General features: G+C 40.0%; 2 protein-coding genes across 2 annotated transcripts in view; one reads left to right on the top strand and one right to left on the bottom strand.

Moving 5' to 3' along the window:
* The window catches only part of LOC111671653 (excitatory amino acid transporter 5-like), an 18,286-nt gene extending 12,149 nt beyond the window's left edge, over positions 1 to 6,137 (top strand). Inside the window, exons 7-11 of the mRNA XM_023428791.2 lie at positions 658 to 891; positions 973 to 1,167; positions 1,533 to 1,667; positions 1,814 to 1,916; positions 3,629 to 6,137. Coding sequence (XP_023284559.1) covers positions 658 to 891; positions 973 to 1,167; positions 1,533 to 1,667; positions 1,814 to 1,916; positions 3,629 to 3,799 — 838 coding nt within the window. The 3' untranslated portion in view covers positions 3,800 to 6,137. The remainder of the gene's footprint in view (positions 1 to 657; positions 892 to 972; positions 1,168 to 1,532; positions 1,668 to 1,813; positions 1,917 to 3,628) is intronic.
* Positions 6,138 to 9,598: 3,461 nt separating this feature from the next.
* On the bottom strand, positions 9,599 to 15,283 carry LOC111671791 (tetraspanin-33). The gene is made up of 8 exons (XM_023428991.2): positions 15,145 to 15,283; positions 14,485 to 14,542; positions 13,120 to 13,244; positions 12,363 to 12,437; positions 11,819 to 11,914; positions 11,587 to 11,715; positions 10,771 to 10,932; positions 9,599 to 10,234 (listed from the first exon to the last, which is right to left on the bottom strand). The coding sequence occupies exons 1-8, from the start codon at positions 15,199 to 15,201 to the stop codon at positions 10,091 to 10,093; spliced, it is 846 nt and encodes a 281-aa protein (XP_023284759.1). The 5' UTR covers positions 15,202 to 15,283; the 3' UTR covers positions 9,599 to 10,090.
* Between the last annotated feature and the right edge of the window lie 488 nt (positions 15,284 to 15,771).

Below are 15,771 nucleotides of genomic sequence, written 5' to 3'. Positions count from 1 at the left end.
CTCACTGCTGAGTGATCCTCCTCTGTCACACTGGAGGATTTTATGGATTTGACCTGATGACCTGTCAGATGATCAGGTGGTGAAAACGTGCCGGTGGTGACATCACTGTGTCCTCCTGCTGTAGGACTCCTCCTCCTGCAGCTTCAGCACCTGAGCAGATTAAAAACAGCAGCAGAGGCTCAATGACCTGAAGCTGCTGCTTAGCGCTGTGTTACACCTGTGTTACACCTGTGTAACATCTGTGTAACATCTGTGTTACAGTGACAGTGACAGTCAGAAGAGCCATAGTTTTCAGGTTGTCCATCCATCCGTCTCATTCTCATGGACATTATATCTCAGTAAGGCCTTGAAGGAACTTCTTCAAATTTGGCGCAAACATTCACTTGGACTCAAGGATGAACTGATTAGATTTTGGTGGTCAAAGGTCAAACGTCAAGGTCACTGTGACCTCACAAAACATGGGTTTTGGCCATAACTCACCAATTCATCCACTAATTATGACACAATTTATCTCAACTGTCAATCCAGATAAAATATGAAAAGTGATAACATTTCATATTCCATAGATCAAAAAATTTTGAGATCACATCCCTGCTCTCTGGAGGATGAACCCTTAAGATTTGAATGACTCCATGACCTTGTCCTCTGTCCTCTCAGGTACTTTCCTTTCGGGATCATCTTCCTCGTGGCAGGGAAGATCCTGGACATGCAGGACCCGAGCACGTTGGGGAAGAAGCTGGGCTGGTACGGCATCACCGTCCTCGCTGGCCTCTTCGTCCATGGGCTCATCCTCCTCCCTCTCTTCTACTTCCTCCTCACCAAGAAAAACCCCTTCACATACATCCGTGGGCTGCTGCAGGCCATGGTGATCGCCCTGGCCACCTCCTCCAGGTCAGAGTACAGGACATTCCTGCTTCACCCTGCTGGTCTGCAGATGTGTTCAGGTTTTCATTTAATGTTGTTTGTCCGCAGCTCTGCCACGCTGCCCATCACCATGAAGTGTTTGTTGGAGAACTGTCACGTCGACCGACAGATTGCTCGCTTCGTCCTTCCTGTGGGAGCCACCATCAACATGGACGGCACGGCGCTGTATGAGGCTGTGGCTGCAATCTTTATCGCTCAGGTTAATGACTATGAGCTGGACTTCGGTCAACTGGTCACCATCAGGTAAACCAACATCGACACGCTCCAGCTGTCTCTAAGACATTTCAGGAGATCATGAAGGGCAAGAAAAACAGGAACAGTGTCTCTCTCAATGATGAACTATAGGATAGGTATTAACAAAATATCTTCCTTTCCTTTTTTCATCATCTATATGCAGATGATACAGTGATTTATGCACATGATTGTACCAAACCACAAGCTGCTTCCTATCTTAAATTTCAATATATTCTTCTTCTCTGGATCAATTTTAGACCTCAGAAAGCAGACCATTAGCTCCAGCTAGAATACCACTTTAACCAGTGAACAAACAGGAACAAAGCCTGAATGAATGAATCTGAATCTGAATAAACTCTTGTCTTCGTCTGCAGTATCACAGCTACAGCTGCCAGCATCGGTGCAGCAGGGATTCCCCAGGCCGGTTTGGTTACCATGGTGATTGTGCTGACATCTGTGGGGTTACCGGCAGATGACATCACACTCATTGTGGCCATCGATTGGATCCTGTAAGTAACACCACTCATTATGAGTAAAAAACCTATCTCAGAGTGTTATAATATCATGTTTGTAAAACACATAAAGTTAGGGTCAAAGATATTGTCCAGACTTGTTGTGGTCTCACGGTGTCTCCATGTCCCTTCTGTCTCTGCAGAGACAGATTTCGGACCATGATCAATGTCCTTGGTGACGCCCTGGCGGCAGGAATCATCGCTCACCTCTGTCGGAAAGATTTCCCTCTGAGCGGATCAGGAAAGGTAAAACACCTGAAACAACACTTAAATTCACACATCTAACTGTCCTGTCAAGACAGAGGTTACAGGAGTAAGACCACAACAGATATTTAAAGGTTCAAGTAAAAGCGGAAAAACAGGAGTAATGACATAAAAGTAGACATAGAAAGTCAAGATTTAAGTCAAAATTATTTGACTTACTATGTCAGTTTTTTTGACTTACTAAGTCAAGAGTTTGACTTATCCTATATACCATCTCTGGCTTAATTTTTATATAAAAAGCCAAATTTAATCAAGATTTTAACTTACTTTTAATTCACTGTGCCACAGTTTTGACCCTAAAGATCTATTTTTGACCTGTTATCTAAGTGAAAATCAGATTCACTCTCTTTTACTCTCACAAAAAAAATTATTGACTTACTGTGTACTAACTGAAACATGGTTTTATTTACATTGTTGGCATTGAAAACAGTTTTATCTCATAATTTTGAGACAAAAAGTCAATTTTGTCACTTACTACCTTGTACTTTTGACTTAACGTCTCATTTTGACTTTAGTATTATGTTTGTCATCTAACTTTCATCTGGTTCTTTAGCAGAAAATGGCTTACTTACAGGAAAGTTACCTACAATTATATGAATATATAAACTAAAAAAAGGAGACATTTTTTATTTTCTTTCCTGTTTTGAATAAAAATTCTCTATACTATATACTGAACTTCTGAGTGGAAACATGAACTTTCCTTTACAGCTGCTCCTTCATTCATTCATTCATTCATTCATTCATTCATTCATTCATTCATGCCTGTTGAGTTGCATTAGATGAGATTACAGCAGTTTGCTCAGATTGGACCAACAACCTCAACAGATTAGATCTGACTGTAAGGTTCAATCCTATTGAGTCTGTGTCTGGCCCTGCTCACTCTGCAGCTCTCTTTAGTCTCTGTTGCCAGGCAGAAGACTCAGGTAATAACCAACTGAGAATTTTTTTTCTAGTGTATTGATTACATCACGTGTTACATTCATGCTGGACATATTACTGGAATTTTTGAGAACCTTGTTGGTCAGTCAACATCACTAGAACCATGAGAAAAGTATTTAATATGAGTTAATTGTGTTAGTGTGAAGAAATGATGTTGCTGCAGCAGCAGAACGTGACATTCAGTTTGATCCCTGTCAGGATCCTGCAGTAATAACGACTCTGTGTCTGCAGTGATCTGATTGGTCAGTAGACGGGCTTTTGACAGGTTTTTTTATGTATCTGTTTAGGTATTCTTGTGAAGCCACAGATGTCTACAGCCTGGCTTGAACTGTTTTTTTATCATTCTGGTCATACTGCTGAAGTTTGAGGGTCACTATAGTTATTAGAGTTTATCCTGAGGGGACCATGAATGTCTGAACCACATTTCATCACAATCTGTCCAATAACTGTTGAGATATTTTACTCAAAAACTGTTTGTGAATCTCATGGTGGCACTAGATGAAAAGTCAGAGGATCACCAAAGTCAGTGAGATTCTTCCTCTGGGAACAATGAGTATCTGTCAGCACAATCACCAAAGTGGTGGACCAGCTGACTGACAGAGTAACGTTGGCATCCCTACAGTCAAAATGATAGCGTGGCTAATAATATGTTGATTTCCCCCCTTGTGTAGAAATGTGCAAGAACTATAGGAGAACAACACGAACCATGCTGCTGTGGGACGCTAACTAATGTGTTTGAATGTGTTTCCCTCCAGCCTGTACCGTCCTATGGCACACAGACTCCTCACGGTCACAACAACTCCCACAGCGTCGACGTGCAGATGACGGAGATCCACACACACAGAGATTGCATGTTCGAGGCGATGGGCGACTCAGCGGGTGAGAGACACGCACACACTGTCTACTACAACATATGTCAGGTCTGAAGGGACCGGACGGAGAAGTTCGCCTCAAAACATCGCCAAGTCCGGAAGAGCCCAGACAGATCTCACTGTGTCACCTGAACAATGACATGAAGAAGAGTCTCTGTGGTAACTAGCAGGAATCTTCAGGTGACAGGAGCTGTTGTTTATTTGGCCAAAAGAGGATCAGATTTTCATGTGGGACTTAGTTCTCCCGCTCACTGATGACAGAGAGCATAAGGGGTCAAAGGGCACAAGGACCACGACACCACTTTAATTTAAACTCGCCATCAATGTTAACTTGTGAGCCAATCTCAATTAAAGAAGGGAGATGTTTGAAATCTGACAGCGTCTCCGGTTGCCGTAGAAGAACAGGAGGAACACAAGCCTGATCTGCACCAGAGGATTATGGGTACACGACACCCTCCTGGGAGCACCTACGGTTCATTGTCTTGTCTGACAGCGCCACCTAGAAGATCTGCAGAGGGAGGGACACAAACTACAGCATCTAAGTTTTTAGTGGCTGATTTTTTATTATCAGCTTGAAACGTCACAGTTTGTGATGCACAGGTTTGTCCGGTTAAAATAGAACCTTTTATGATGACCCTGATAGCTGCACATATCATGGTCATCATGGCAGTTATTAGGGCTGGGTATCAAACTTAAACTTTTATTTTATATTTCTCAAAGTAAGGCATCATAAAATGTGCTGGTTTAGAAAGTGATAGCACTAGAAATGATCTCAGCACCTGCAGCTAACATTTTGAAGTGATACCCAGCCCTAGCAGTGGCCTGTACATTTGTACCAAGACTAAATCCTGGTCCTGATGCAGTTTTCATTGGATCAGTACCTGCAGAATTAAACAGAGCTTTTTATCTGCTCATCGTCTGCACTCCGAACAAATCTACCTTCATGTTTGGATAGATTAGACAGTTTAATGAACCACACTGGATCACACTGGATGGATTTTAAAATATCCGATAGTACACATAAAGACTTTGGATCCAAACCATGTGGATTCTGAAAACCGTCACCTCGTGTTTTCGTAGGATTTACTAAAGGGACAAACTTCTTCTTCTTGCTGCTGTTAGTTCTGAGCCACATCTCTGTGGTGTTACCACAGCAACACAGCTTTGACTGAGCTGTGAATCTGATTGGCCGGTGCTCACTGCTTCAGACTGACTCAAGGGTTAAAGGGTAATCTGTCCAATCCGACAGCTGAATGAACCAAGTGCTCTTCATCTCGTAGAATCACTTTTCTTCTTCTTTTTTTTCCTCTTCTCTTTCTCCTTCTTCTTCTTCTTCTTCTTCCTCTTCTTTTTCTTCTTCCTGTTTGTACCTGACAGCATGCTGGCATGCGTTCCGACTGGCTTCATTTGAAGTCGACGTGCTTTATTTTCTTCTCTTGTTGTTTTCACTTGAATGTCGCAAAGTAAACCAAGTGCTGTAGGGATCATGGAGAGTTTCAGTTGCAGCTAACATGAGCAAAAGCTACTTTGGGTTTCAGTTTGTCTCCCAGGTTAAACCAAATATTTTACACAGATTCTGTCATTTTCAGATGATTTATTGATCGAGTCTGGAGCCACACAAACAAATGAATTTAGTCACTTGAAGAAATGTTTTTTACGTATTCCCCCTCTCAACAGGATGTTTAAAATGTACAGTCCATCAGTCTAACAACTCTGGAGCCTGGTAGCAGTCACACAAAGTAATACATTTCACACTTTCAGATATAAAACATTCAAAAATAATTAATTGTGAACACAAATGATTGATTCATGACATTACTCTTTACATTTCAAAATCCTTAAATATGTTCTCATCCAAACTGCATTAAATCAGAAAGTCTGATTTAAAGTGTCCAGATCCAATAAGTCAATCAAAGGAGAATTAATCGGAAACTATTTTGATGATTGATTAAATAATTTTTCAAGCAAAAATACTGAAAGTGATCTGGTTCTATCTTTAACTGTTTTTCTTTGTCGTATATGATTAAATATCTGATACAGGCTGTTTTTTTTAGCATTTGAAACTGAACAGTCAATCAGTTACGAAAAGAATCACCCTATAGATCGATATACTATTATATTTAACCTCTGTTGTCTTTGATATCCCTGAAACACACAAATACATCAACTGCTGTGTAGAGCATGATCTATCTATTCATGTGCACATGTAACTAATACAAATGAATCGCTGCAACGATTTGTCAATCAACAGAAAATTAATTTGCAACTATTTTGATAGTAGATTTTTTTGTCATTTTTCAAGCACAGATTTGATGATTTGCTGCTTTTGTTGGTCTTATAGTCCAGTAAATTAAATTTTGGGGGGTTTTGGACCTTTGGTTGGACCAAACAAGGCGTGATGTTGTCACTTTCGGCTGTAGATATTGTGATGGGTATGTTTACTGTTCTCTAAACAGACAGAAACAATTAATCAATTAATCAATAAAATAATCAGAAGATTTATCAATAATGAAAATCAATGTTAGTTGCCACCCTCATCAACAGCACAATTAGTTATTGTGTGTTTACATTATTTTCCTCTGTGACAACTACCAGGCTCCAGAAAACACAGACTCCAGGTTTATGGAGCTACGAGGTCATCAACCAATAGAAATGAATTTCAGAAAGTTTGTTAAGACTGTAGCTGTGTCCCAATCCAGGGGCTTCATCCTTCAGAGGCTGCATTTGAAGACCGATCGCGTCACAGTGGTGCCACTAGACTCTCCCACTTTGAAGGCTCCTTCAAATGTTCTTATTTTGAAGGCTCTACAGGTGGATCCTTCATGGTCCAGCCTATCCCAGGATTCATTGCGTGCCAGTCAGAAAGCAAACTACACTGACAGAGAGCCTGAGGATTACACTGTTAAATGTCAGTATTGGGTTTCAGCTCAGTTCAACATCTAACGGTACAACTGTTAAAACCAAGGGTCTTTATGATGCATCAGTAAGGGCGGGAATAGCTTGTGACATACAGCAAAAATCCCCCGTAGACCAGACTGCCTCAGGCAGTTCGGCCTCTGCAGTCTATGAAGGGCCGCACCTTCTGAATTGAGACACAGCTCCTGACAATTTTACTTTATTTCATGAGAGGAATCTTAACAAAGTCGTCTTTTTCTTTGGGAGGAGGCTCAGCATGCTAACGTAACATGCCAACGTAATATTTAGTCAGTATGAACCATGTGAAACTTCAGTATAGACAGTGTAGTGTAGATGCTGGTGTTTCCTGTTTTAGCCGGTTCACCTCTGAGTTACCGTGTGTGTTACCTCCAGCTGTTTACATGTTGTTTACTGACATCTGAGTTAGTAATGAAATATTAACTGTGACAGATCAGACATCTGAGAACTGACAATGGATGAATTAAAGGTGTAACGTTGATGTTAAAAGAATTGGTGGGAAAGTGGCTAAAACAGGAATCATCTTTGCCTTGGTTCTTTGATCTCATTAATAATGAATCTGATAGATATGTGTATTTCTTATTGAAGTGCTCCTTGATCATCTCTCAGTGTTACAGTAGTTGTGTTGTTTCAGTAGAGTGAAGCGTGAAAACATAGACCTGCCTTAATCTGACTGTCAACCCTCCGTCATTATTAATCCATGAACCTCAATGTTCGTCTGCCAACGCACAACGTCAGCCCGACAACCTGCAGCATTTCAACCTTCACCAAACAGCGTCATGTACATACGTCATTAATTGTTTTTTTTATATGAAACATTCAAGTGTTTTATGTTTATTTGTATTTGAAAATAAACACTGTTAAATAAATACAGACATGTTACTGTGCGAGTGGTGACTTGGTAGCTGTGAACCAGAGACTCTTTGCAAAGACAGCAACAACAACAATAATATAATAATAATAAAATTAATAATAATAATGGTAAAATATAATGATAATGATAATAGTAGTAATAATAATTCAATTTAATAAATAATAATAAAGATCTTTACAAACTGTCTACACGTGACGACATGTTATATTAACTCAATGTATCTCAACACCAACGTGTTTAGCCTAGCTTAGCACAAAGACTGGGAGCAGGTGGAACATGTGAGCCTATAAAAAATGATCCTGTCTGATGTACAGTCTGTGTCCTGTTTACTGTGATTCTGTGCAAGTTTAAAAACCAGCTCTCACAAAAATTCTACATTATATTGTACAATATTTTTTCAACAGATAAAACAGGTTAAAGGCAAGAAATCAGATTCATGTCATGACTATGTTTTGGAGCCAGTACAATCTCTTGTAGTTATTAGTTACTACAGTGGCACCAAAAAAGTATATTTTCTCTCTTTTGATGGAACAATGCTAGTAGCGTGTTTGTGCTAAACTAGGCTAAACACGTCTCTGAACTGGACATTTACATAAAATGTAAACAGGTGAGTTGTATAAGCAGGTGTCATGAAGGAGGAAATTAGCTCTAGAGACCAAAACTTGTTTTTTACCATTTTAACATGGGAGTCTATGGGGACTGACTCACTGTTGGAGCCAGACTCTAGTGGTCATTAGAGGAACTGCAGGTTTTGATTCTTCAGTGTTGGCTTCATGTTTTAGCATCAGAGGTTGATGCTTGGTGCTGACTGAACGTTGGAGTCTTGCTTTAAGGGGAAAATTAGATTTCAAAAGGTTTATTTTGAGACACTTTCACTTTCTCTCTAGTAGTGAGATGAATATCATCATGTCTGTGTTCAGTTTAAAGGTATTAATAGGAATAAGGGACAAAAATAAATTGTTATAAACCAGAATATCCTTTAACCTGTCCTAAACTGAGAGCAGAGTCCAACAGAAAACTGGAGGGAAAGTGGAAATTTCAAGCTGGACGAGAGAAAGACATGATCACTATGGTTCTGTGCTGCTGCTAATTTTAACCACCCCCCCCCCGCACAGAGTGCTGCGGTCATTAATCCAATAAAGCAAGCGTGAGGGCGCACGGGACTGAATCCCTGCAACGACACGCAACCACAGGTGCCTCGGCTGCTAATCCTCCACCACAGATTAAAGTCACAATGAAGATTTATTGGGGGAGGGAGAACAACAAGGATTAACCAGGTTTACTCAGGGGTCTCTTGGCTTTGCATGCTGGGAGTTTCACTTCTCAAGGACACTAATGGAAAGCCTTAGTATTCAGAGCAGAGGGTCAGTGTTTGACTTCACAGAGGCAGTTCCTTGTTGCAGCCAGTAAATCAGAAGCTTAAGGTTGTAACGGGGCCACGACCATTAAACGTTCACAATAACATTAAGATAAAGAGTTAAAATGAAGCTGTGAGGTAGAAGATTATTTACGTTAGACGGCCCCCCGAGGGCTGACAAACTTAACTCCACAGCAGTGTCTCAAAATGCAGCTCCTTCCCCCTGAAATAACCAATGGATGATTTGCAATGACATCTCAGTAGGAGACCTCCCTAAAGGGGCCCCATGTCATTCACTGGACGATTTGCAGTGATATCTCAGGAGCAGTGTTGCCAACTGTTTTCAGTAAAGCTGCATATACATACAAGATTATCATTATTTTTAATCTCAAAATAATCAAATTAAAATAGACTGACAGTAACTATATGGCCTAATAATGTGGGTTATTTACAAGTTTTTTTGTAATTTATTTAGGTTTTTATTGATCTTTATATTTATATTTTGAAAATTCTACTAATGTAAACATTTGGATTAAGAAATATGTTTAGATTTTGTACATTTTTTGATGGTGTCAGATTATTTATTACATAATTGTGATTAATGCTGATTGGCGGGGTCCCCGACAGACTCTACACTCCACTGCATTATCTTTGTGATTTTCATTGTGATGAAACTCAGTAGAAATAATCACAGTGAGGCTTTTTATTCCCAGCAGCATTAACACACACACTCAGTATAGAAAATACACACTGTTAATACAAAGTACACAACGTCTGTAGGAGGAAAACTCTGCAAATGTCTTTGTTCAGCTTGAATTCATCTACAAGTTACAGCTTCTATAATATAAAAAAATAACTTCTACGTTGTGGATCAAGATTGACAAACATCAGTGTGATGAATTACAAATGCTAAATATTTTATAAGCGACCAGTTTGTTCAGAACTGACTTTCTTATCTTTATGAGAAATGTGATGTAAAGGTTTTAAAGAGGTAGTAGTTTAACTGCCAGCAGCTGAGTCCTGCTGAGGCTTCAGAAACATGACTAAAACTATAAATTCACAGTGTAAACAGAGCAAGTCTAAACATTCAGACTCATTATCTGACCCAGAGTGAGTGGAAATCCCTCATTACATCCCTGATCTGTCTCAGCAACAGCTTCAGATCTGTCATAATGAGATTTTATTCATCATCGAAGTTTGCAAAAGCAGGATACCAGTAGCTGTCCTTCCTCTCCGACTTCCCTCTCTCTGCATTTTCTTTCTTTTGTTGTCGGACTTTCTTTATCCTGGAGATCTGAGTGGCAGCCAGACCGATCATGAAGACCTGACAGAAGAAACAGGAAGTGATCAGGGCACCTGCTGTCAAACTTTCATGCCGTTCACCAAAGTTGCTTTATTATTGTGAGGTGTTGCCTCTTTCTGGAAATGTATTAAAGGAAAAACTGACATTTTCAGACTCTTTAGAAAAATGAAACCTAGAGCCAAACAATCAAACATGGACATTGTAAAAAGCTTTGTGCCTCTTCTCACATTGACTGTGATGGATTATAGGAGACTGTACTCCTGCAAGAAATGAGCCCATAAGTCGCAGCAGTCTATTATGACCCATAGTTACACTCCTATAGGAGACACTCCTATGGGTCGTATCAGAGGTTTGAAAAAAACGACCTGTGTCATTGTTCAGGTTGGAGGCTGGTTGGGATTTGAAGTTTCAGCAAGTTCCTTTCTTCTTCATTGGGGTGAACTTATAATACTTACTTACTAATACGACAAAGTCTCCAGAACATTTACTGTGAGAATCAACAGAGACAAGGGTCAATCAAGGGCTATCTGCTGCAGCTGGATGTGGTCTGGTGTTACCTCGAGCAGCAGCAGGCCGCCGGTCAGACCAGCCACCAGCAGCAGGTTATTTTTGGCCCACCATACGATTTTCTCCAGACAGCCGATGGTGAAGATGCCCTGAGCGGCCGTAGGCTGCTGCAGCTGCTGCATCCCATAACCACACATGGTGTTCAGCACGGTCTGCAGGAGAACATAACACAGGCCTGAGGTGTGAGATGTGTTGAGATCGATCTGTCTGATTATGTTCATAGAAATCCCTGGATTATTTTTAAGTAATAGTTTTTTCTTTCATAAAAAAAAATCAACAAATCAATCAATAGTGTAAAAAATTTAAAAAACAATGCGAAAATCCCAGCTGACGTTATCTGAGCCTACAGCCTGATTTTTAGATTAAATAGCCTCAGAATATCTTGTTCCTGTTCTCCAGAGGACGGACCCTTTAGATATCAGTGACTCCAGGATCTTTCCTTTGCCACCATCCACACGACAAACTTTACATTTTTAGCTCCACTACTGTTCAAGCTCTAGAAGAATAAATCATCAGAATGTTGTTTGCTCAGATGAACACAGCCACAAGGAGACGAAAAAAGAGTTTAAAACTGCAGGTCTGATTCGCACACAGGAAGAAACACGAGGTTAATATTTACACGTATGTAGATGATACCCTGTTGTTCATTTATGTATCACTGATGATATAGTTCAGTGCTTTTATAGAAGTTACAAAATTATCAGCAACTGTTTAGTGAAATTACTGTTTCAAAAGCCCAAAGATGGAGAAAATCCTGTCCCATTATAAACCTTCTGAGGACCACAGAGACGGGGGTTGGTTCTGACCTGGTTCTGCAGGTGAATGCAGCAGGAGAAGGGAACTCCACAGAACTCCAGACTGGGGTTGGTGTCTGTACACTCAAAGTAGACGTTGTGGGACCAGTCCTTGTAGCTTTCTACTCCACAGCACTGAAACTGCAAAGAAAGACAAGTAACAGTCTCTCAGTTCAACAGCTCACTGTCAACAGACTGGATGGTAACAGGCCACTGCCGCTCAGTCGCTCTTCTTCTTTTTCACCTTCTTCTGGATGAAATCGATGGCGTTCTCCAGGTCCTGGTCCTCCCTGTATCGGACGATGGCCTTCATCATCAACCTCTCCGTCCTCTCCATCACCTGAACAAAAGCAGCATCAAGTTTGGTTTGGAAAGTAACTACTTACGTTTACTCAACTACTCTTGTTGCACTTACTTGAATATTTCCATTTTCTGCCACTTTTTACTGCTCTACATTTATTACATGACTAAATAAATAAATGATGATGTGTTTCTACAGATTAAGATGAATTAAGATTTAACTGATCATTGAGGGAGCTCCCAACAGTAAATAAGGTCATTACAATCGGCCCCATCTTTATATTAATGCATTAATAATTATAATCCAGTGATATTATCTACATTATGCTGAAATGAGCTTTTCTGTGCTTTTACTTTTGGTCCATTTTGATGCTGAAACTTGTGTATTTTGAATGCAGGATTTTTACTTGGAACACAGTTTTTCTACACTGCGGTGTTGCTGGTTTTAAATGTACATTTCCTGTCCCATCAAAGCAGTGTGATGTTACCATGTCGGTGAAGAGATATCCCACCACCCCAGCAGCGATCTGCAGCAGCAGCACGACCACCAGGATCCCCAGAAACTACAGGAACAAACAGCAGCTCGTGATGACAACGACGTGAACGGTAAGGATGCATCATATTAGAGTCAGAGAGACATCATTTACAAACACATTTACTCATGTATTGCACTTATGTGGAAAATTTGAAGTCCTTGTACTTTGACTTGAGTATTTTCTTTTTATGTCACTTTATACTTCTACTCCAGTCCTCCATTACTTTTTACTGCTCAGCTTTCATCTGACAGCTACGGTTACTTTTTATTTTTAAAGGTTATGTAGACGAGATTTTAAACAATAGCACAGCAGCAAACAACTATTTTCAATGTAAAGATGGTGGAGTAATGGCGTCCTGAGCAGAGAACAAAGCCACACAGTTGTGCTTCTTGTTGTGCATTTAGTGGACACTTTCACTGAGCTTCATAACACCTTACTGACTGAGCATGTGAAGAGATGGGGGGAGTGTGTTTGACCAAGCATTTGTTTTGGTTTGAGATGCTGGTGGTCTAGTGTGACATCTAGTGGCCGTGACGACGGTCTACAGAACCTTTAAACGTGATGAGATCTGTTTTTAGTCCAAAGAGGTAAATATTTCACAAAAAATCAAAGATTAAATAGAGAACTTTAACTTAATAACGTAATATGGTATGATAATAATGATACCATATTAATGGTATGTATAATGGATGTGAGGACCACGTCATACCATCTTCAGCAGGCAGGTGGCGTTACGCAGCGCCCCGAAACATCCCAGGAATGTGATGAGGAACATCACCGAGCCAACGACGATCAACAGCAGAGCTGGATCGACTGCCAGAGTGTCGACTACATCTACACACACACACACACACACACACACACAAAGAGTTAAATTCATTGCGTAAAAGCCAGTGAAGGTTCAAACAAGTCTGATTAAATTTTTGTGGCTCACCCTCGGGAGTGTTATCAGTAGAGCATAGTTTTTATAAATACACACACACACACACACACACACACACACACACACACACACACACACACGCAGTTCCTGAAACATTGAGGAACTGTTCAGGAGGTGGTATTGAAGGTTCCTACTTTTAGGGATTTTATTTAGTTATTCATACAATATTTGTTTATACATTTTAGTCTGTTTTTCTTTTCTTTTAATACCCAACTTTTTTATTTCTGGTTTTACTCACTAGCTCTAGGTTAACATTTTATTAGCTTTTTTTCACACGTCATTTTTCTATTATTGTTTTTTTTTTATTTTTTTATTATTATTATTTTGCGATTCTGAATTTCTCTCCTGCCTCTGATGTTTCCTTGTTGCAAATTTATGAGCTTTATGGCAGCATTTCCTCACTTCTTGTTTTTATTTATACTATGGTTCTTATTACTTTGTGTGGGTATTGTTTTTATTGTGTAAAAAGTGCTATACTAAAAATGTCAGATAGATTAAAAATAGACCTTTAATCTGATTTTGTTTGTTTGTTTCCTGGAGATTAAATCCCTACACATTTAATAATGCACTCGTTGGATATTTTACTGTTTCTTATGAAAAATAAGTTGCAACCTGTGAAGCATGTTGCCAAGTTAAATTTATTAATGTTTATATTAAGTTGTATTATTCTAACACTCTTTCTTTTTTGTGTTATTTTCTGACAATGATATTGTTTAAGTTCTTTCATTTTGTAGATAGAAGAAGTCCAGAGACCAAGCTGAAGATATTACAGTGTTTTCCTGCAGGTATGTGCTCTATATTCATTGTAAATATATTCTGAATGTATATATTTTTAAGTAGATTTTACAAAATAAAGGATCACGATGACAAAAAGTCAGACAGACTGAAAACCCACCACATGCTGGTTTAAAACAGGGACCAGATTCAGAGAAAACCTGAAAAAAATCAAAAATCAATACCAATACAAAACCAATACCAGCTCCACTCTTTCCACTAATGTCCACAACTTTCTAAGCAACAAAACACCCTGTCGATGTCATGTATCTGAAATGCTCTGGTTCATAAGTTCCTGCAGTGATAACGGGTTGTTCCACAGCCTGAGTCCAGCCTGTTCATTATTTTTTGACCAACCTTTCTCCTTGGCGATTTTGGCGTAGACCCCCACCGCTATGAGCCCGGCGCTCACAACCTGCAGAGTCACACGGACACACATTTGAACAGAACTGTGCCTCATCTTCTCTTCTCACGGTAACTCTGATATTTTCTCTGTTTAACTTGTGTAACATGTAAATCCAGCAGCGTGGGGGCTGTTGGAGGGGCGACTCTTTCCTCTTCTGATAGAGCTAAGTGAACAGGTTTCACTCCCAGACTGTTTGAACTGTAACCTTCTACAACTAGTAACTAGTTACAATTCCAGAATCCTAGATCACAACTGCAGATTTTAACTTTCTGTTATGTCAGATATTCAGTTCTGGAATATAAGTGTATAGTTGTAGAATGTTATGTGAAATTTGGCTTCCAAAGTTACAGTTGTATTATGTTAAGTTACACTCCCAGACTGTTTGAACTATAACAACTAGTAAAACTTTGTCACAGTGAAGAAACGACTTGTTTTTTTCAAATCTTTGCTCTTCAGAGCGTCCTCTTCCTATGAAATGCCGTATTGAGTGTGTTGAAATCACTCGTGGTAAAACCAGATTGAGCAACAGGTTTCAGAGCAAGCACGACTGAAAGTGTGAATGTGTGAAGTGACACATTTAATCCTCAAATTGTAGGGACAGAGAGACTCACCCAGAAGACGTAGCAGCAGAAGAATAAAATGTACTTGATGGCTCTGTATCCTCTCATCTCCCCTCAGAAGGTCTCTGTGTGCTTCAGTCAGAGGCTGCTGGAGGTTTGTTCCCTGCTAACATGACAGCATGGAGACATGTGTCGGCCTGCAGGATGCATTCCTCCACAGAGGCTCATCCCCTCCTCTACTGCTGCTGCTGTCATCCTGTCATCACAGAGAGGGAGGGAGGGAGAGAGTGTCAGATCACATCATCTGCTGCTTCAACAAGCAAACTGCTCTTTTACAGATGAACAGGTTAAAGTGTCTCCGGCTTCATTACAGCTACATCCGGATGATTTATCTGCTCTCACAGTCTGAGCAAACCATTCAAATGTGGAGGCTTCGTCCTCTGGAGAGCAGCACATGACATGGAAATCTGACTCAGACTTTTGACATTTTTGGTTATGGCTGTCTGGATCTCTCTCCCCCTTCACCGAAGCCCTGGACTCTGAGACTCCTAAACCAGTGTGAGAAACGTGATGGACCTTCAGACCCCTGATAAACACCTATAGGAACCCCTGAAAACAACAAATTAAACTTAAAGTAAGCCAATTATTTTTTTTTATTTATTTACATTGACTATGTAT

The sequence above is a fragment of the Seriola lalandi genome, unplaced genomic scaffold (assembly GCF_002814215.2).
Source record: "Seriola lalandi dorsalis isolate HSWRI2012SDOR001 ecotype SW California unplaced genomic scaffold, Sedor1 jcf7180002054885, whole genome shotgun sequence".
NCBI lineage: Eukaryota > Metazoa > Chordata > Actinopteri > Carangiformes > Carangidae > Seriola > Seriola lalandi.
This window is presented reverse-complemented; position numbering and strand designations above follow the sequence as displayed.

Excerpts from the sequence above, each read along its gene's own strand:
- LOC111671791 (XM_023428991.2), bottom strand. The coding sequence starts at position 15,201 with ATGAGAGGATACAGAGCCATCAAGTACATTTTATTCTTCTGCTGCTAC. Across the intron at positions 14,543-15,144 it reads TCTGCTGCTACGTCTTCTGG|GTTGTGAGCGCCGGGCTCAT; the intron begins GTGAGTCTCTCT and ends GTGACTCTGCAG. Across the intron at positions 11,716-11,818 it reads TCGATTTCATCCAGAAGAAG|TTTCAGTGCTGTGGAGTAGA; the intron begins GTGAAAAAGAAG and ends CTTTCTTTGCAG.